This window comes from Lissotriton helveticus, chromosome 12 (genome assembly GCF_964261635.1).
Source record: "Lissotriton helveticus chromosome 12, aLisHel1.1, whole genome shotgun sequence".
Taxonomy (NCBI): Eukaryota; Metazoa; Chordata; class Amphibia; order Caudata; family Salamandridae; genus Lissotriton; species Lissotriton helveticus.
In genome coordinates this window covers 160,554,744-160,576,703 of record NC_136073.1, presented here as the reverse complement: position 1 = coordinate 160,576,703, position 21,960 = coordinate 160,554,744, and the positions used below count along the sequence as shown (strand labels likewise).

Below are 21,960 nucleotides of genomic sequence, written 5' to 3'. Positions count from 1 at the left end.
CTTCCTTTTTAATACCTAAAAGTCACCACTAAGGTTGGCTCCAAAGGCTTGTAGTGCAGGGTGTGTTTATGTTTATGTTTATAGGATTTGTAGAGCGCGTGACTACCCTTGGGCATCTCAGCGCTATTGGGGCAGTTAGCGGGAGTAGGTACTAGTCTTGTGGAAAGAGCCAGGTCTTAAGTTTTTTCCTGAACTGTGCTTCTTTTTGGGTAGATTGGATGATGTCTGGATCTAGACTGTTCCAGAGCAAAGGTATCAGATGGGAAAAAGACCTTCCACCCCATCTGGCTCTTTTTGTTAAAAAGTAGGATGTGTGTTCAAGTTTTACATGTCCTGGCAGGGAAAAACTCCTAAAGCTGTTTTTCAATGTTGTATGGCCTATCTCTCCCATTGATTCACACTGGGTTATCCTATTACATTTAATTAAAGTGCTTACTTTAGATTGGCAGCAGAGAGATAGGCTGTTTCCACTCAAAATGATTTGTAATTTAAACCCCTCTTTGATGGTGAAGTCAGATCCTAAGTTACAATTCTGAAAATCCTCTTTTTGAAAGCTGGAATGTTCTTGTCCACAACCAACTGTGCCTTCTGCCAGTGTCCTGGGTCACATGACTGCGAATAGCTCTGTTGTTGGTTGTTTGTGTAATGCTTCCAGACAGTAATACAAAGGGGACTTAGGTGTGGACAAGATGTGCCATCCTGACAGGATAAGTGGGGAGGGTGTGTACCGAGCGCTAATTACACAAAAGAATTTGGCGCCAGACCTGTATTTTGTCACACCAGGCAGTTGGACCCTTGACAGGTGAAGAACTTTCCAGAATCAGGTGCAGGGGTAGGACATTGAGGCCACCCTACACTAAGGCTAGCTCAGGTGTAAATTTTGGACCTTCAGAGGCTCTCATCAGTACTCCTGGACCTGTGGAAGTTACAGAAGGAGGACTGCCCTTCTGCCAGAACACTGCCCTACTGCTTGAAGGACTACCTTGCTGCCTGAGAAGGAAGAATGGACCTGTTTGCCTTTATCCCAGGCTGACCTGAGTGATTCCACGGGGCATTTGGCTGACCTCCTCTGTGAGCTACATGGACACAACAAGCTTCAGAGTCCTTCCTGCAACTGCCCAGCTGACCTGCTGGAACTGGAACTGCTGGCTTTGGCTGGAGTAAGACCCTGATCCCCAAGTGGTGCCTCCTCAATTCCTGGACCCTTGGCTGGCATCGGAGTGTACTTCTAAAGAAAAGGTGAAAGCCCTGAAGTTTGGGCTCCTCGTTATCACAAACTGACCCTTTTGCACCAAGACTCTGCCACCCACAATGACTGCCAACATGAAGATCCAGTGAGACCTGGTCTTTGCGCCGACAGTGACTGCCAGCGATGACCAGCAGTGCGAGAGCTACACTTGATGCCACAGCAACGACACCTTACAGTGACCATCAATGCAAAGCTCCAGAAGTGGCTGTCCTAGACGCCGGACCGGCTCTTTTGCACTTCAGTGACGACCATCCGCCAGGCCAGGAATGCTCTATGTGCTACAGTGATGACCATCTGCAACACTTTTGCTGCACCATGGGACCTCCTTCACCACGAACAGAACTCTTTGTGTTGGATTTAGAAAGTAACATTTTATTAGGGCTAACGAGGACCCTGTATCTTAACCGTGCTCAATCACGGTCAGCCTGAAATTATGATTTTCCCTGCTTTAGTCTGACCAGATTTCCACAGGTGGCACTTTGTGCTTTTAGGTGCTGTTTTCACTTAAAACTTTTAGACTGAATATCTCTGGTTCTAGTGACAGGAGTTTTGGTTCTGGTGTCATTTTATTTATTAATATCAATTCTATTTTTCAAAATGTGTTTTTGAGTCTTAGGGCCAGATGTAGGTAATTTTAATTTACCACCTCTTAAATACCGATTCATACCGAATCGGTATTTAAGAGGTGGTAAAATAGAGGGGGGGAGATGTGGGTATTCCAGGGTCGGTAAATACCGAATCGTTAAGATTCGGTATTTACCGATTCTGTAAATACCGATTCGGTAATGCCCATTGATTCCTAAACAGGTTAAACAGGCCGATAAAGGCGGAGCAGTGGTAATTTGGGACATCAATAAATATAAACAAGAAGTACACCGTCAGCTTAATGATCAGAATTGCTACAGACGCATTGGGAAAGATCCCACATCTGAAATACGGAATCAATTATTCGACGTTATCCAAAGAGGCTTTGACGAAGGGTTTGTAGGACCAAAGGAATTAGTTTTCCTACAAAATAAAAATCCTAGGACGCCGGTATTCTATGTGCTTCCTAAATTGCACAAGGATGAAAGGAACCCTCCAGGACGACCCATAATTTCAGGTTGCGAGTCTCTGTTCGAACCTATTGCAAAATATATTGATTTCTTTTTGAAACCCTTTATTCAGACCATCCCTGCTCATCTCCAAGACACAACTGCTTTCCTAAATCGAATTTCCACCATCAAATTCAATCATGACAGACAGCTCCTAGTGACATTGGATGTGGTGTCTCTATACACCCAAATCCCTCAAGAACAAGCACTGGAAACTCTGACTGTATTCTTGGACAAAAGAGAAAGACCAGTTAGAGTTCCCACCAATTTCATCCTTGATCTAGCACGTTTTGCATTGCAAAAAAACTTTTTTACGTTCGATGCAGAATTTTTTTATCAAATAAAAGGGGTGGCGATGGGTTGCCCCTTTGCTCCAGAGCTAGCCATAATGTTCATGGGGCTATTTGAAGAAAAATTTATATATCAAGCAAACCCTTTCGGCAGCTGCATCTCCCATTACATGCGGTACATTGACGATATATTCCTGGTCTGGACAGGAGGAAATGAAGACCTGGACCAATTCGTGTGTTGGCTGAATTCGAGAACGATTGACATCCAGTTCTCTGTCACAGCATCCAATGAATCGATCAACTACTTGGATGTTAAAGTGGAACCTTTTGAGGGAGGCTTAAGCACAACCTTATTCCGGAAACCCTCAGATAGGAATAAAGCTTTGCATTTTAATAGTAATCACCCTCGCAGCTTAAAACAAAATTTACCATACGGGCAATTTTTAAGAATTCACCGAAATTGTTCGAGCAAAGAAGAATATTTCAAACATGCCGAACTCTTGAAAAACAGACTCATTCAGAGAGGTTACCCTAAAAAACTATTAAAAAATTCCCTTAAACGAGCATGGTGGACTCCACGAGAGACTTTACTGGAGAAAAAAACAAAACAAGATGTAAGAAGGATGGTGTGTGTCACCACCTTCTGTCCAGCCGCAAACCTACACAGGAAGCTCATTATGTCCAACTGGCATTTATTAAAAAATCTGCATGAGGATTTCTCAGTACCACCACTGTTTGCATATAAAAAGGACAAAAGCGTGGCCAATCACGTTGTAAGGGCGGCATTACCAATTGTGAAGGCACCAACATTACAGAGTCTCTTCGGATTACCTCCGCCCAAAGGACACCATAAGTGCGGTACATGCACTTGTTGTAATGAAACCATTGAGGACTCAGTATTTACATTTGAAAACATCCATTGGAAGCACAACACTTTTACGAATTGTAAATCCAAAAATGTCGTATATGCCATCGTCTGCCCATGCCCTCTAGTCTACATTGGGAAAACCACGCAAGAAATCAGAAATAGGATAACGCAACATAAATCGCGTATCCGCAGAGGAGTGGAGAATGCCCCACTAGTCAACCACTGGACTAAGTGTAAACATGAGAATACTGAATTGCGCTGGACAGTGTTGTCTAAAATTGAAAAAGACCCTAGGGGCGGCGACCTCGATGCCAAACTATCCCAACGCGAAGCAATGCTTATAATGAAGTTTAATACCGCGATACGAGGATTAAATGAAATATCTGAAATCTATAAGCCTAATGTATAAGCCGCGCTAGTCATATGGTTTTGCAGAGTCCAGTTCACCCTTTTTCAATTGCTGTGTCACTGGGTCACTGAACTACAAGTCCCAGAACCTCCGGTGTTTTCTCTGAACCAGGAAGTCCCAACATAACGCTTCCAGTTGAGGAACCAGTTGTGTGAATCATTCGTTTCAAATCGAGGAGAAGGACGGATGCCTTGTTCCTGAATCGGTATGTGATCGCGCTAGTTTTAGTACCTCGGCCATCGCGCCTGAAGACGCTTTGGTGTTTACAACAATTTCCTTCTCATTCTAGCAAAGGAGCGGCCGCTCCCGAGCAAAGAAGGACTGAACAGTGAGTCAGAAGCTGTTCGTCAGCGGGTGAGTAGGACGCCCCCCTCCCTTCCGTTGAATGAATGAACGGGGTTGTTTGATATATTACTGAATGTCGTGTTTTATGTCTTTTTTCCCCCACACAGTCCCTGTGATCACTCCTTTGGGGAAATACAAATTAGATTCGACTTTGGGAATTCACCAGCCCACCACTGCTTGTGATTATTGATTATCAGATAAAGGTAGGGGGCCGCTTGGGTCCACTGGAGGACGTCCGTTTTCTTCATTTTGAATAAGCCATCCTAAGCTAGTCATTTCTATTGTTACAGAACCTACCCGGTCCTGAGGAGAACCCCACCAAGGTGAAGGGGTTTGAAACGCGTCGACCAGTCCTGTCCCGTATCTGGTTACTACTAGTGTTTTGGAACAGTCCTTGCATTAATGTGGTCACATGAGTGACTTTGATAAAATTACGACCAAAACAGACTTTAAGAATTACAAAACCACGAAAAGAATTATTTTCCATCCAATTATTTACCGATACGTGGACGCATTGTTTTGTTATTTCCAGTTGATTGAATGATTTGTGTATGACTGTATGGCCAAGTGTGTATGAAATTATGTATTAATTTGTATGTATATATTGTATATAAACTTCTGTTGCATTTTGTATTTTGTATTTTCCATGCACGAAAAATAGTGTGCTCAAAAAAGAAAAAGAATTCTACTAAAAGAAAATAAATACCGTTTGGTGTTAACTCAAAAACAGGTTGTTTTTGCTTAATTCAAAACAGCTTATTCTTAAGGATTTTGGTTTGGCAAATAGGTAGCTCCAGCATTGGCGTTTGTTTTGTTTGATATCATTGATTCCTATGGGCCTTGCAGCCCATAGGAATCAATGGGCAATACCGCTTCTGTAATTACAGAATCGGTAAATACCGATTTTTGCAAGGGTGCAGGGGGTGTCACTTTGACACCCTCTGGCACCCCAAAAATAGGCATGTGCGCCATGTGGCACACAGACATGCCCTAAGGGCATGTCTGTGTGTCACATGGCACAGTTGTGCATGCACACATGTGCATGCACACCTGGATTCGGTATGTTACCACCCAATTGGATTGGGTGTTAATATACCGAATCTGAAAGGCCTGCGGCACTCAAAGATGTGCTACCTACATATGCTTTTACAGACTCGGTATTTTACCGAGTCTGTATTTACCGATTCGGTAATTTTACCGAATCTGTAAATACAGATTCGGTAAAATACCGATTCTGTAAAGCATGCTCCTACATCTCAAAATCCAATTACCGGTCGGTAACGGCCGAATTCGGCCGTTAACGACCGGTAATTGGCCACCTACATCTGGCCCTTAGTGTGTTGCGTTTTTGCTTTATTACTTCCTTTGCGCTGCATAATAACTTGACACATTGCCTCTACCTTAAGCCTGACTGCTTTTCTGCTAAGCTCCGAAAGGGGTAAGCACCGGTTAATTTAGTGTCTTTTGTTGTTCGCCCTGACTAGGATTGTAGTTGTTGCCTTAGTGGGGCTTCTTCCACTTTAATCGATAACCCAATTTCTTACACTCACCAAAATATTTTTTGGGGAAGCACGATTACAAGGCTAGGTATTTTGTTGTGATTAACTTTATGGGTGCTTGGGCAAAGTCTGAGAAACAGAAAAATCATCAGGAGAAACGGGCAAATCATACAGCAGAACTCCTGTGAGAACTAGTCCTTACCTGGAAATCTAACTCCAGATTCTTCAGAGATCCTCCTGCTATTAGTATGGACTAAGGTTATAGTGCCATAGACCACACCAAGTAGCTAGTACCCTGAGGTGGGAGTGCACACACCTGTTTGGTTTGTGATCTCTCCTGGCGAACATGGGACACAGTCAAAGCAGCATCTCGGGGCCCCAGGGCGCACAGCTTGCCGGAATCCGGGGACACAACTGTTGCTGCAGGCTGAGTGAGGAACCTTACAGGAGAAAACAGGAAAAGATGTAAGCAAGAGACGCTGGAGGGTAACTGTAAAGCAGAGTAACTCCTGAGGAGTGATCCCTTGGTTAGAGTCATATCCACCAGTGAAAGCTAACAAGAACCAGTTAGGAATAGAAAACAAAGACATTACATTCCTACAGGCAAGAGGTATATGCAAGTATATGGAAAGAAAGCCCTTGTGAAAAAGAGATCGTGCTTACACCTGGTATGGAGATCCAGTGTTTGTTTGCCAGTGGCTTCAAGTCGAGGGTCACTGGCACTCATTCTCAGGACTTTGTATGGACCTCAGACAGCTCAGATCACTTGAAGTATCATATCTTTATTTAGAGTTATTTGCAGTGGACAAGAGAACAATCATTTTAGTTGTTTAATTAAGGCAGGACTCCTTCATCTTTGAGATCAGGGACCTCTTGTTGCCTCCTCTCTGCTTCGTTCCTGCTCCTTCCTACCCATCTTGCCTTCCTCCGACCTATTCTCACTTCCAGAGCACATAGGCGGTTCCTCCCTCTGCCATGAAGTGCCGCCCAAGTAAGTTGGAAACCAGCACTTTAGAGACCAGTACATATTATTCATAACTGATGTAGACCTAGCACAAGAGAAGGAAAGGTGGAAAAGAAGGAAGTAGGAGTAGGCGTCAGATAGGAAAACAGTGACAAAGCGAGAAGGCATGGATGAAACTGAACCTGCAGGAGAGGAATTACAATGTTGGGTGTGTACAGTGAAGGAAGATGGAGACATGAGATGGAATCAAGATGAAGCACCCAAGGGATTGGTGATCTCTGAGTAGAACCCCTTATGACTGCCAGGATAAGCTTCTTGTGAAAGGAGAATATTGGAAGCAGTAATGGAGAATACTTTGGGTGTAAAATGGTTTCACTTCCTTCGACCCAAGGTATTGGGAATTTTGGGAGAAATTTGGAATACAGATTGTTTAGATACTCGACATTTTTAATACAGTTTCATTCATATTGTTTATTATTTTTTGATAAATTACTTTGCAAATTCGAAGTCCAAAATTCTGTCTTGAAATAAAATGCAGATGTGTATGTGAATAAACAGATTTTTACAGTGGTCACAAATCATATAGTTCTCTCCTTAAACGTCCCAATATTAGAATGCTCTGTAAAAACAAAAAAGTGACCCTCATTGTTTTACTGTACTCTGTTGGGCACTTATGCCCCAAACTGCTTGTATGGCTCCAATCTTTTCAGTACCTTCCCCCTCATGCAATGCTCAGTCCATCTCACCTGCTGCTGCCCTCCATGCCACACAATAGCTGTCGCATTTATTTTAAGGTCCTGCCCTTTGGGGGCGGTCAGATTGAAACTTCCCACTTTTATGAAGTGGACATTCCCAGCTGTGTCCAGCTGCCAGTTCAGAATGTCGAAGACAGGGGGTGGGTCACCATGCATGTCAAAGTAGACATCTTCCCCATCTTTGTTTTGGAAGTGCCCTTTCTTCAGGTAATGGAAAAGCTGTTGGAGAGCAATCATTGCATCAAAAACCCCTGAAAATATAAGACTTTTCTATAGAGCAGCATGCACCTACATGTGATTATTCATAAAGTAATATTTTGTAGCTCTTTAAATGAATTGTAATAGAAGCAACATGCCATGATGTTTTAATTTACATAGTTTGACTTGACAATCAATGTATTGCCTTTCTTAAAATATCTTTGGAGGTCTTGCATAGATTCAGTAAACACTTTTTGGAAAATTTAAAATAAAAATTCTCAATTTCTCTTTACCTGCCAGGGCTTCAATTCTTGAAGGCGAGAGCAGGCGCCCTGTGCAAATGGTCCCTCACCTGGCTTGCAGTGGATGAGCTTGTGCAAGGCATGAGCAATGGCATAGACAGAGTTGTAAACATTGTAGGTGAACCTGAAGTTGTCCACATCAAGGATAGTTTCATCTAGAGATCTTAGATTTTCGTGGCCGGTGCAGACAGGTGACTCCTTGTCCAATTGACTGCCCGTTGCCATTGTCCCATTGCCCTCCACATGCATTGACCACCTACATCTGAAGGCCTGCTCCCAGAAGGCAATTGTGATGGGGTCATCCATGTTTTCAACTGGCTGAAGTTGGAAGAGATAGTCTCTGAATTCGGTCATTACTCCTCTTCGGATGGCCACTCCAATGGTGCCTCCAAAGGTCCTGGCAAACTCCCTCTTGGAGAAGGTGCGGGAGCTGGACCAACTGTGGTTGGCTACCCAGACTCTTCCGGTAATTCCTTGTCGGGATAATGCCTCCATCAACTGGGCGAGGAGGGCCTCTGAACAGAAGACCACAATGACCTTAGCCGAGGACATCCTGATGGCCTGGACAATGTGCTGGATCTTTTCTTGTGAGTAGACTAGGGGCAGGACTTCAGAAAATGCCACACACCTTCCATGCCTGGCCAGCTCACTCTTGATGATCTGGCTTCCCTGTTGACCATAGTCATTCTCTATTTCCAGTATCCCAACCCACGTCCAACCAAAGTGAAGGATCAGTTGGGCGATGCAGAAAGCCACGTCATTCCCACTTGGGATGGTCCTGAAGAACGATGGAAACTGGAGTTTATCACTCAGAATGGGGACAACAGCAGCATAACTGATCTGTGGAAAAAGAGGTCAATAGTGACATGTTAGTCCCCAGTGCTCGTAAATAGATATTGTGTTGAGTTTTAGGCCTAAAGAAACTTGCTATATTATATAACTCATCTAATTTTTCCCGAAGTTCCCACCCATCTCTGTAGGCACCGGTAGCTCAGAGTGCATCATAGGGTGCTGCTTGAAAACAAGGACGCCCAGTTGACCTCTTCTCGCTTTCACAGAGTTCACTAGCAACAGGAAGTGCGGAGTGGAGCGGGGAGCCCAGATTGCTGCTCCATGCTTCCTCCAATGCAGTGGGCACAGGAAGCCTAGAATGCAGCAGGGAATAGAGGATGTAAAAAGGGGGATCTGTTTACAGGATCCCTCTCAGCTTAGTAGACACAGGGAGAACAGAGTGTAGTAAGGTCTATTGGATGTAAAAGGAAACCCACAGCTCGCTGCTCTAGACATCCACACAATTCAGTAGTCACAGGACGTAGGCATAAGTTGTGTAAAAAGGGAGCCCTACTGACCTCTGCAGACCCCCAGGTCAGTAGACACAGGAAGGTGGCATTAATTGTGTAAAGAGGGAGCCCTCCTGGCCTCTGCAGGCTCCCACCTAGCTCAATAGGCACATAAGCTACAGACTGCATCAGGTTTTACTGGTTGAAAATAGAGCCCAGTAGGTCTACAGACTCCCACCCAGCTCAGTAGGAGCAGGGACTACATAGCTCAGCAGAGACTCTTGATTATAAATAGCAGAGCCAGGCTAGCCTCCACAGACTGCCACCCAGCTCAGTAGGATCAGCTCATACAGAGCTCAGCAGTGACTCCTGGTTGTAAATAGCAGAGCCTGGATAGCCTCAACAGACTCCCACCCAGCTCAGTAGGAGCAGGGACCACATAGGGCAGCAGGGTCTACTCGTTGAAACTAGAGCACAGCCAGCCTCTCACCCAACTGAGCAGACACAGGGAATACTAAGGGCACAGATCCTACTAGCTTAAAACAGTAAAGTCCAGGCAGTCTCCAAAGGCTCCACCCAGCTCATTAGGAGCAGGGAGTACAGAATGTATCAGGAAGTAGTAACTTAGCATTGGGTTGCCCAGCTGCCCTCTCCAGGCCTCATCCAAGCTCCGTATTGCATGAAGTACAACAGATTACTCCAGTAACTAAAAAAAGGGGCCATTAGACAAAAATTACTTTCACACGTTTGACATACAAATCACAAACTCCAGATTTTACCAGGTGAACCCTTAACAAAACTGTGCACCACGTCGTGTTTTTGAAAATATTTTTCGGTTGGAAATTCGGCACTATGAATTGTAAGGACATAGTTCAATTTCTTTATATTTGAGAATGTAGATTTTGGAACTTTGACCCTAATTCACCAAAAATAATAAACTACAATGCTGAGATTAACTTCTATGCCTTTACAAACCTTTACCTTTTTTTAAATTGACATACTTTTCAAGTCTAGAAAACTGTGTCAGGAAGCAGGTGACTGAAATATTGCACAGTGAACCATTTACGGACTTCTCCACCTGGCCCCCTCAAAAAGCCTGGCGGATTGCCAACCTCGGTGAGGAGCTGTGGATTGTGGTGGCGATTGTGGAGTACGGAACTTCCCAAGACGCGGGAGTAGTGGGGCTGTTCACAAGATGGCGCCCACCCACTAAGTGATCCCACAATTAGCTACTATCCTGCACAGGATTCAGGGATTGAGTACAACTCGACCCTTGAAGCGGACACCCTTATTGTGCCCCATCGCAGCTGTGCCAGGGATCGGTGAGGCGGCGGTGCTTGCATAGCCCCAGCGATCCCGCCCTTGACTGGCCCCAGGAGGGTGCGGATCCCGGTGGAACTGCAGTGACGAGAATTGAACGGACGCTAGAGGGGTGCCCCCCTTCATAAGTAGCACCTGGAACAATGAGTAAGCCCTTCTGGCTCTAGGGATGTGCGATGGAGGTGGGGAACGCCTGGACAGCGACCCCCAGCTTCATAAGCATGCAACTGTAATGGCGACCGCACCCTGACTGTACTGGTGCCAGAACTTGGAGGCGGTAGAGGCTTCCCCGGTACCATTAACTGTTGGGCAAGTGCAGAGGTGTGCAACAACCCGTGCCAAGAGCGTCTCTCTCAATGTGGAAGAGCACCTAGGCATCCCGCGATAACGGTGTCAGCCTGCCTGGCTCCCAGAGCCCATTACTCAAGAGAGGATGGCGGGCAACAGAATACCTTCTGAGGATGCAGCACGCCTGAGATACAATTAACACCAACTGAGCATAAATGCATGCACTGGGACACAGATTGCGCCATTGCTCCACGTGCGACCCAATATCAGTCTGCTGACCCATATCTGCACAGCTGCTGAGATTCTAAGACTTGCAAAAAGGGCCCTGTCCGCAGCGGACACCCCATCACCTCCTGCACGGCCCCCACCTGAACAGCGGCCGTTTTGGTGGGGAGGACTACTGCATGGTTGGGACAGTTACAGGGTGCACATGCCTGAGCGGTGCCAGAACCCTGTGAATTAACTCACCAGCCCTTTGTCCATGCTGCTGAGAGGAGCTGCTGTGAACGCTTGGGACGAGATGTCGTGGACAAGCCCTAACCAGACCTAGGGCTCTGCCACTGGCTTGCTGAAACTTACCTGCGGCCTACGGGAATCCTGCCTTTCATCCCTAGAGTACCCTGGAAGCGGAAGTGTACCTCTGCTACGGCCGGGTGGAGCGGACACCGCACTCCTGACAAGATGGGGTGCACACAGAAGAGGCGTGGATTCGGCACCCTCAGTGCAGATGGCCCAGGTGCACACACAGACGAGGAGTAGGAGGTCCTGGAAGCGGGGAAAGATCTAACGACCAGGAAGCCTACCCTGTCCGACATCATGCAGGCGATCACAGCCTCCAGTGAAGTGCTCGAAGGGAAGATCGACGCAATTGGCAGGAACCTAAGCCTTTTAAAAGATGACCATCGCAAACTTAAGGAGTGGGTGTCAATCAACGAGAAAAAACTGAGGGGTCTCCCGGAGAAAGTCCAAGGAATGCAGCGATCACTCACGGACCTAGAAGCAAAGATAAAAGTGCCGGAAATGCGGGTAGAAGATAGTGAAGGCAGATCCCGCAGAAAAAATATACTTGTCCTTGGGGTGCCTGAGAAACAGAAGGATCGAACATGGTGGGCTTTTTGGAGGAGTGGCTCCGAACAGCAGTGGCCCCAGTGTGTCTGTCTTCGTTTTATGCCCTGGAACAAACGCACAGGGTCCCCACGAATCCTCCAAAACCAGGAGCCCCACTGTAGCGCGCCTGTTGCATTTCAGAGACCAAGACCATATCTTGCAACGTGCCAGCCAAAAGCAAGGATCACAAATAGACAATAGTGCCATAATGATATATCTGGACATCACCAGGGAGGTTCAGCAAGCCAGGGCATACTTCATGGCTGTGAAAAAGAAATTGCGCCAACTACAAATCCCCTTTGCCATGATGTTCCCCGCACAGCTTCGATTAGCAGATCCCACGGGGCCTCACTTCTTGACGCCACAAGCGGCATGGGACTGGCTTGACTCGCAGGACTGGCAGCCACACCGTATATCCAACACAACCACTCTGCACATGAGCCTCGAACATTGCAGCGCACTGCAAGCTGTGGTGACACATAGCCAACAAAATACCAGCCCCACGTTGAGTAGAAGCGGACAACAAGCTGGACGATCGGAAGCTTCGCTGACACACAGTGATATTGACAATTCCGAAACAGACTGCCCCAAGATCACTTCTCAAACTGCAGACAATCTCATGTGATAAGCGGAATGAAACGAACCACGTTGACGACTCCAGATGCAACGACAACACTTGCAACAATGAGATCCCACTAGGATTAAAATGTCTCTCCTGGAATGTGCGGGGAATGTATTCAATGCTACGTCGTCATAAAATACATTCCTACCTGGTCCGTAGAGGTGTCCAGATTGCGCTGCTCCTAGAGACCCACCTTTGAGTAAAAGAGGGAGCAGCATTGCAGCGAAGATGGCGGGGACAGGCCTTTTACACCACCTATTCCGCATTTGCAAGGGGAGCCCTCATTTGGGTAAAAGCAGGGGTGCCCTTCCAGTGCACAAAAAAACTAATTGATCCGGAGGGCAGATATGCGGTAGTGGGAGGAAGGCTGGATGGCAGGGACCAAGTACTGGGCAGTATATATGCACCTAACTCGGACCAGCCGGCCTTCTTTTCGCACCTGTCCCGCAAGCTTGCGAATGTCCTTATGGGGGCAGTTTTACTGGGAGGAGACTTTAACTGCACACTCGATATCAGACTGGACAGGTCACACCCTCCGCTCTTTGAGGCACCCACACATAAATTAGCAAGGACACGCTCTAGTTGGCAACAAAAGTGGGGGTTGGTTGACACCTGGAGAGCACAACATCCTGAAGATCTAGATTACTCCTTCTATTCAGCCTTGCATGACTTACACGTCAGAATAGATGCCATATTGTGCTCACCAGATGTTCATGAGGGGATATGCAGCAGTGAATACCTCACAAGGACGCTGTATGACCACAATCCTGAGCTAGTTGATTTACATTGGTGTCGAACGCACTCTAAGAATCCCTACCTGGCGCTTGCGACCGTAAGCTTTAGAAGTCCCTGGGTCTGGTAAGCGATAGGTACAGCTATTACCACATATTCTCAGGACAATGAGAATTCAGCCAACGTCCTCCTTAATAGAATGGGACGCCTGCAAAGCAGTCATTAGGGGAAGATGCATATAGGAGGTGATGGTGCGGAAGGTTCTGCTTCGAGACATAGAGAAACAGGACCAATGACTGCGAGATCTAGAAAAAGAGCGACCTGAACTGCCGGACAGGCAAGGGGAGCTTTTGGAGGCTAGAGAGGCGGTAGCAGTGCCGGTGGAAAGCCTGTGTTGTTTTAATCATAAACAATACCTTACCAGAGCTCACTCAGAAAGAGATAAGCTGTGGGCTTTGCTGGTTTGGCTGGCGAATCCTGCCCGGAGGGGGTCAGTCATATTGGAGCTCAGGGACCTAGAGGGGACAACTAGAAATAGCCATCAGGACATAAACGATATCTTTTTAAACTATTACACAGACCTTTATCAGAGCATGTTACACCAAAACGGAGCTGGACTTACTAGAGTTTACGTGGGAAATAGAGTTACCAGCACTAGATGAGGACACATTGGATGACCTGGGGCGCGCTATTGAGCTTGGAGAAGTGAGGGGGGCGTAAAGGCCATGGCTAGAAGGAAAACACCAGGCACAGACGGCCTCCCAATTGAATTCTACTCAACATACCTTGATTTATTAGCCCCCAGACTGGTGTAGTTATTTAATGACGCTAAACATGTTGGCCACCTACCTGTCACTCCTAGAGAAGCGATCATCATACCACTGCTTAAGCCGGGTAAGCCCCTATGGGACAAAAAGGCCTACCGCCCACTCTCCATGCTCAATCTGGATTACAAAATCCTTAGTAGGATCTTAGCTATGTGCCTGCTCCCTCATATGACTACCCTGGTGCACAGTGACCAGTCTGGGTTTATTCACACCAGAAACACAGCGCATAACATTAGGTGGCTTCTGCGGGTTTTAGAGTTAGACATCTACAGCACGGACTCGGTGACAATTTTCGCCGTCGATATAGAAAAGGCCTGTGATAGCCTTATCTATTTCATTTGATGGGGAGTCTAGGACTGGGAGCTGAATTTGTGAACTGGACGGCACTACTGTATACTGACTCCACAGCCAGGGTCAGAAGTTGGGGTCTTATTTCAGACGTTTGCCATGTGAGAAGAAGGACACAACAGGGATGTCCCCTCTCCCCTTGCTGTTTGCCCTGGCGGTGGAACCCTTAGCGGCGAGAGGCCGGACTGGTCGAGCGTACCAGGGACTTAATGTACATGGGCAGATCCACCACATTGCCCTGTATACTGATGACCTGCTCCTATTTAAGGCGGCGCTTGTGGGGGCAAAACAACTCCTGCAGGACCTTAGCAGGATCACAGTGTTAAAAGTAAATTGGGCCAAATCCTGCCTGTTTCCTGCAAAAAAGGGCAGAGTAGGACTGCAGACGGCGGAGGGGGTGACATAGGAAGACAGGTGCCTCCCTTACCTGGGTACGCACATATACCACGACCCGGAAGATGTACTAGAGGGTAACATAGGGAAGGCCATCAGGGGAGTTAAAACCAACTGCACCTTGTGGAGCTCCCTGCCACTGTCTGTAGCTGGTCGTGTGGTACTCCTTAAAATGATAACTCTCCCGCGATTCTTATACTTCTTTGGGACCTTGCCGGTCTGGATCCCAAATAAGTACTTTGTTCAGCTTCGTTCGCTGGTTACAGGCTTTTTAAGGGGAACGGGCAGGCGAAGGGTAGCGCTTACCGTTCTAATGAGATCCAGAGCAGAGGGAGGCTGGCGGTGCCAGACTTTGAGGACTATTACCTGGCGGCTCAATTCCAATGGCTGACGCAGTGGGTGGCGAGTGCTATTAGGGGAAGCGAAGAGCAGAGGGAGGATTTTGTGAACCTAAATCAATTATCCGGAATCATTTTGCGACTGCCTGTTAGTGTGGCAACTCTCCCCACGGAACTGCACATGACGCGTAGGTGCTGGAATAGGTACCAGAAGAGGGCCAACATTAAGCATCCTTACGCGCTGGAATTTCCGTTAACCATGTGCGCGGCTTTGCCTCATGGAGGCAACCAGCAGAGACTGACGACCTGGTCGGACCAGGGACTGATCTGTGTGAGCGACCTGTATGAAGATGGGAATATGATCCCGTTTAATGACCTACAAACCCGATATGACCTGCCTGGGGGGGACTTTCTGTTGTACATAGCCCTGACAACTGCCGAGTGGAAACACTGGGGAGAGGGCCTCACCGTACCAATAACGTCAATGGGCTGCCAATCCACAGTTCTGGCGGCAGGCACATTTACAGCGGTAACGTGCATGTATAAGCACACAACGCACAAAACATTACTCCCCTTAACAGCGCTGACGCTCAAGTGGAAGGCCGACCTAGGTGAAGACATACCAGAAAAGACCTGGGGGGACTTAGTTAAGAGAGCATGGGGAGTACCCGGAATGCCAGATTCCAGTTAGTGCACTTTTACATCCTACACAGGGCGTACCTCACCCCGGCAAAAATCATTAAGTACTTCCTGACACAGAGGACGGCGCTGCAGCACAGAAGGCACAGATCTTAAGCACATGTTATGGAACTGCCCATTACTGGACAGCTACTGGGAGGATGTGACAACATTACTGGCTGTGTTACGACTTTCACTCCCGGGTCCAATAAGATCAAAAGCGTAATTAAGCGGCACTGGGGGATTCTTAATACTGGCAGCCTCAGCCTCGTGACACCTAGGTTTGCGTTCAAAAGGTCTCAGAATGTAAAAGACATCCTTATAAGCACGAGACCCAAAGTACAAAAGAAAGTGACCCAACAGACCCTGTGGAACTTACCTCCAGTCAGTCAGAGGGCACTATCCCTGTGGATCTTGTGGAGTGTGTATATATACAGCCATACACAAGACTATCCAATTAAGTGACACCTTCAGCTGGGAAATAAGGGGCCATACTAACTGTAACACCTCCCATTGTGTTTACATGCTCACGTGTCCATGCGGACTACAATACATTGGGATGACAACCCGCCCAATCAAAACCCGCATTATAGAACACCGCAGCAACTTCCGCTGCAAGAAGACAAACACCAAAATGTGCAAACATTTTCTCGACTTAAACCACACTGCAGATTCCCTGAAATGGCTTGTGCTGGAATCTAGCCCCAATTGTCCTAAACAAGCCCTGTTTCGCAAAGAGCAAAGATGGGTCCATCGCCTAGCGTCCGACAGCAGAGGCTTGAATGAAGATATTCCTTGGCATGCTCTCTGACACTACATTCCAGTATTACAGGCACTACGACAAATTACTATGCAACTGTACACAAATTACAGTCCTTTATCATGACCATCCATAGGCCTCCCTGGTACCCCACCGCCATAACAACCAGGGCAACATCATACACTAAGATGGTACATGAGCTTTATAACTTACGAGTGTACACAGAACCATGACATTCCAATTGGCCGCAGAGAAAGGGCTTTTTTCGATACTAGACCACCTCTAGAGTCATGATGGTGACATCTCGCACCGACAATGACAATACACAATGACAGTACACATCCATAGTCCCTATGCCGCCATAACTTCTTGAGATGACAACTTTGACCCCTTACTCATGGCAGATAAATTATATATATGTAGGGCCAGTGCCAATATTCGACCTTTACTGACAATAGTATACCCGCAGGTATGACTAACGAGTTCACTGACCGCCTACCTATATAAAATATATTCAGGGCAGGGCCCCTCTACCATAATCCTACAACGAATTATGTGCACTTGTAGACCACCCGAGTACCTTCCGTCCATATCTGAATAGCTCAAACGTGGATACACAAAGGTGTGCCCCTTTGGACAATAATTCTAACCACTCAAATATGGCGGTCGCGAGGAGCACTCGCACTACATGACCAGCACATGAAGGGGAGTGAACCACGCCGTCGAGGTCAACTTCAATAAACCCACGTGAGCTTCATAAATTATGGTCTATATTCACCCTGTACCTATCTCCATTAATTTACCAAGTTTACCCTGAAAACCCGAAGATACTCTCGGCAGTATTGTATGTTTTTAGCCATTCTAATATGGCGGCCGCTAAACACAGACGCGTCACTTGACCCCCGCGGATGGGCGGAGCGTTACGTGGTTTCATGGACACGAATCAGTTGATATGGCGGGCGCCGCCGAGCTCCATCATCTATCCGAGCTCGGCGGTGATGGGTAGGTCACTGAACAGGAACATGGGCTGACAGAGGTAAGGCGACCCCTGGGATTGCAATTGCGGGTTCACCCCTAACCTATACCGCTCTTGGCCCTAAATTTCAATATGGTGTGTTCTATATGAATCCGCCCCTTCTCCCTGAGCCTATGCTTTTGTTCCCCTACAGCTACACCTTACGGCTCTCCCCTGATGTTCTATTACCGCCGAACACTCATGCGGTAAATAATCCCCGACCTTTAGGTGAGATGGATGTGTGCTTGCCTTTACATTTCACCATGATCGGTCATGCACGCTCCATAAATCAATGTGCACCATAATAGTAATAACAAATGTTCCTCATTATACTGCTACTTTTAACTGGTTTTATATTATAGTTTCCATTTGAAATGGTTTTAGTTTAGAGCACTCTCACAGACACAAATGGTTGATGTAATGTGCTTACTGCACGCTGCCATTAGGCAGCCTTAGTTCACCTGAGCTAGTCGATAAATAATTTTTCTACACTAGCATGACACCCGGTGTGTAATTTTAGCGTGATCATATTTGTGTTCTTTGCCATGTTTTGATGCAATTAACCATATATACATGATTCTTATTCTCCAATCCAGGCAGAGGATATTACTACAGAGGTAATCTAAACAGATAGTGCTTGCATTTACACACATGACACCTGCATGTTGTTGAATGACTGCATTTTACATATTTTCAAGGTCCTGAAGAATCGCGGATAATTCCTTGTGCGAGAAACATGTTGACCATGGTAATATCTAACTTCATCTAGTCCCACCTCACCTAACTAGGTGGTACTTAGCAAGTTGATTTCACGTTTTTAACTGTAGAGGGAGACCCCCAGAATAAAGTAGTACTTTCGGTACCCCCTACTACATTTTAATCACCTTTTAGTTTATTTGCTCCATTTCCCACATACCCGCACTTCACCATAAGGCAGTTGGAAGAAAAGATCTCCGGTAAAGAGCCCCTCTTTGAGGTGAGCCCGTCAGGAATTGTACCGCCTCCCTGACGAGGAGCAACGCCGATGATGAAGCATGACACCCATTCGGGTGTGTGAGGCAAATATTTCCAACAAAATGGATGCCCAAGGGTGCCACATGTACACCCCCGGTCACGCCTAATACACATCACCTTTTCTACCAGGAACGGTTCAGCTACCCACTTTGTTTACGTTGACTTGTTGGGGGCACAGGCTGATACTGGACCTTCCACTTGCTTGAGTGGTAAAGAGTGCCCTATTGATCTATTGATCACCCTCCCCTCTTTTGATAACTATTTCTAGCACGGCTCATCCCGTGGGAGTATTCTCTTTGGTGGGTAAGATTGTTCTATCCCCCTCCCCGTGACTCCTTCAACCCTCGCTGAGCAGTCACATTCCACTTCCCCCACTGGGTAGTGGATACTAGTTTTATACTTTCAGTCCTATTTCATAGGACTTTAATTCATCCTCCCGCCCTGGAACACGAGCCTCCTGACCCCCACAAGATGGACGGCCAGGGGTTAAGTTTCGGGGAGGAAGATGCAGCAGCTATAATGAGGACTCCATCACTTATTGGCATAGACATTGAACCGGCTACAGGGAGCAATACAGTGGAATGGCAAACCCTATCAGATCTGAAACGAGAATGGATCAGGATCACCATACATGGGGCAATGATGGCCAAATATTTCAAAGCCAAAATAGCACCGAACGGCTTAATTGTCAAAAACTTCCCAAGAATCTTCTGGGAAGATGGACAATTCAAAATAGAGTGGTCACAGATCTCATGGAAGTGTACCCACGACCTCCTCATCCTGATCGTTAACACTGCCAAACGACTAGCTGATGAATTACTGACCCGCATTCAAGCAGCAGAGGCGGCTTTGAAAACAGCAGTTCCTAATCCAGGTTTTAAAACCAAACTGGCGGAACTTAATAAAGAAATGGCTGAACATAGAGAATACCTCATGAACCAAAAAGTAACGAAGTTACAAAAGGACATCAAGAGGTTTTCAAAAGAAAAAGTCTACCCTTATTTAAAGGAAGACTTTGTACCATCAGGCAACAATTCTGATTCAAGTGCTAACTCCTCCAGAAGGGGATCTAGTAGCGGATCCGACAACAGTGGGGACTATGGAACTCCACTTACACAATCAAGAGGGAAGCGAGGGAGGGGACGTGGACAACAGTTTTATCAAAACTTTCCACCGCAGGGACCTCCCGTTGACCCACACATGTGGCAATACCCACAATTCCCCCACTTCCCACCACCTTTTGCCCCGCAGTACCCACCCTATTATGCCCCACAAGGTAATCCACGCCCCCCTTTTTTAGGCAGAGGCTGGGGCAGAGGGCGAGGGCGAAAGCGAGGCAACGTTCCAGAGAAAACAGTACAGTGGGCAGACACACGACCTCAGGGGATGGACACACGGAATACGAACAGGTCAGGACAAAAGTAAGCTTGGTGGTAAACTTATCAGACCGCCCTTTGACAGATAAAGAGGAGCAAGTTTTACAAAAAGGACTGGGCTTTGTACCGACCCCAAAAACTGACCTCTTTCTACAAACTCGGGAAATCCAATCTTTCTTCCGAAAGATCAGATTGAAAGCTTTCTTTGAAGGGAGACCTAGGGACCAAGTGGAAGACTCTGGCCTCCATAATCCCTCAACCTTCACACCCCATAATGGGATGGTTCCCAATGAAGTCCTCACCTACGAACAGGCCGTACTAAAAGACCTGAAAATCCTAGACCAGCAAAGACAACATTGCAATATTTCCCGAAATTAGATGGATATTCTTAAATCACTCGCTGAAGACCCCCTGATTACTATCAAACAGGCGGACAAGGGTGGTGCTACAGTACTGATGAATACTGTTGACTATGATCTTGAGTGTATGAGGCAACTCAATGATAGACGATACTATACACCGATCCCTGGTGATCCTACACCACGCCTACATCCCATAATTACACGTTTGGTGGATAACGCAGAATGCGAACAGTGGATTACCAAGAAAGAAGCAGACTTCCTGTCCAAAAAAGACCCCAGGGTCCCATACTTTTACATCCTCCCCAAGATCCACAAGGACATTAGACCTATACCTGGGCGGCCAATCGTCTCAGGGATTGATTCAATCTTGGAACCATTATCACAATTTTGTGATCACTTTCTACAACCCCTAGTGAGACGAATCCCTTCCTACATCCAAGACACTTCAGATGTCCTACGCATATTGGACACTGTCCATGATCCGGGACAGATTAATCTTCTAATTACCCTTGACGTGGAGGCCCTCTATACGAACATTCCTCAGAGGGCCACACTTGAGGTAATAGAGGAAAGACTTGGACTTGAGACCTGGAGTTCAAGCACTCCACAGACATTCATCATGGAGTGTGCTACTCTAGCACTTACGGAAAATTATTTCGAATTTAAGGGCCAGTTCTACCATCAAACCCAAGGGACATCAATGGGCAGTACGTTTGCTCCTTCGGTGGCCTGCCTATACATGGCAGAATTCGAACACAGGTATATACATCATGAGTCCAATCCCTTCCTTGATAACATTAGGATGTGGAAAAGATTCATAGATGATATTCTCATCTTATGGACAGGACCACCAACCTTACATGAAACCTTTTTTGATTGGGTGAACACTATCAACCCCTACCTCCACTTCACAATGTCTGCCTCACCCACGGAGATCGCCTTTCTAGACCTCACGATAAAATTGAAAGAGGGAGTACTTAGCAGCACCATGTATAGGAAACCTACTGACCGGAACAGCTTACTACATTATTCTAGTCACCATCCAAAAGCCTTACGGTCAAACCTTCCTTTCGGACAATTTCTTAGGGTGCGGCGAAATTGCATTGAGCTAGCTTATTACAAGCATGAATCTGCAATTTTGTCCAGGAATTTACTAGACAGAGGCTACCCCAAGAGAGAGGTCATGGTGGCTCAAAAACGAGCTAGGAATAATAATCGTGAAGCGCTACTTGAACCACGTGAGGTGGTACCGCTTGAAAACCAACCCATGACCTGTGTTACGACTTTCACTCCCGGGTCCAATAAGATCAAAAGCGTAATTAAGCGGCACTGGGGGATTCTTAATACTGGCAGCCTCAGCCTCGTGACACCTAAGTTTGCGTTCAAAAGGTCTCAGAATGTAAAAGACATCCTAATAAGCATGAGACCCAAAGTACAAAAGAAAGTGACCCAACAGACCCTGTGGAACTTACCTCCAGTCAGAGGGCACTATCCCTGTGGATCTTGTGGAGTGTGTATATATACAGC

At 46.6% G+C, this 21,960-nt stretch overlaps 2 protein-coding genes across 4 annotated transcripts in view; one reads left to right on the top strand and one right to left on the bottom strand.

The window, feature by feature from the left end:
• LOC144799839 (uncharacterized) overlaps positions 1–21,960 on the top strand; it is a 282,553-nt gene that overhangs the window by 215,387 nt on the left and 45,206 nt on the right. The gene's annotated exons all lie outside the window — the stretch shown is intronic.
• The window catches only part of LOC144799229 (extracellular calcium-sensing receptor-like), a 56,124-nt gene that overhangs the window by 10,226 nt on the left and 23,938 nt on the right, over positions 1–21,960 (bottom strand). Inside the window, exons 2-4 of the mRNA XM_078670495.1 lie at positions 7,965–8,813; positions 7,465–7,692; positions 6,071–6,194 (exon numbers count right to left, since the gene is read on the bottom strand). Of these exons, the coding sequence (XP_078526621.1) occupies positions 6,071–6,194; positions 7,465–7,692; positions 7,965–8,813 (1,201 nt within the window). The remainder of the gene's footprint in view (positions 1–6,070; positions 6,195–7,464; positions 7,693–7,964; positions 8,814–21,960) is intronic.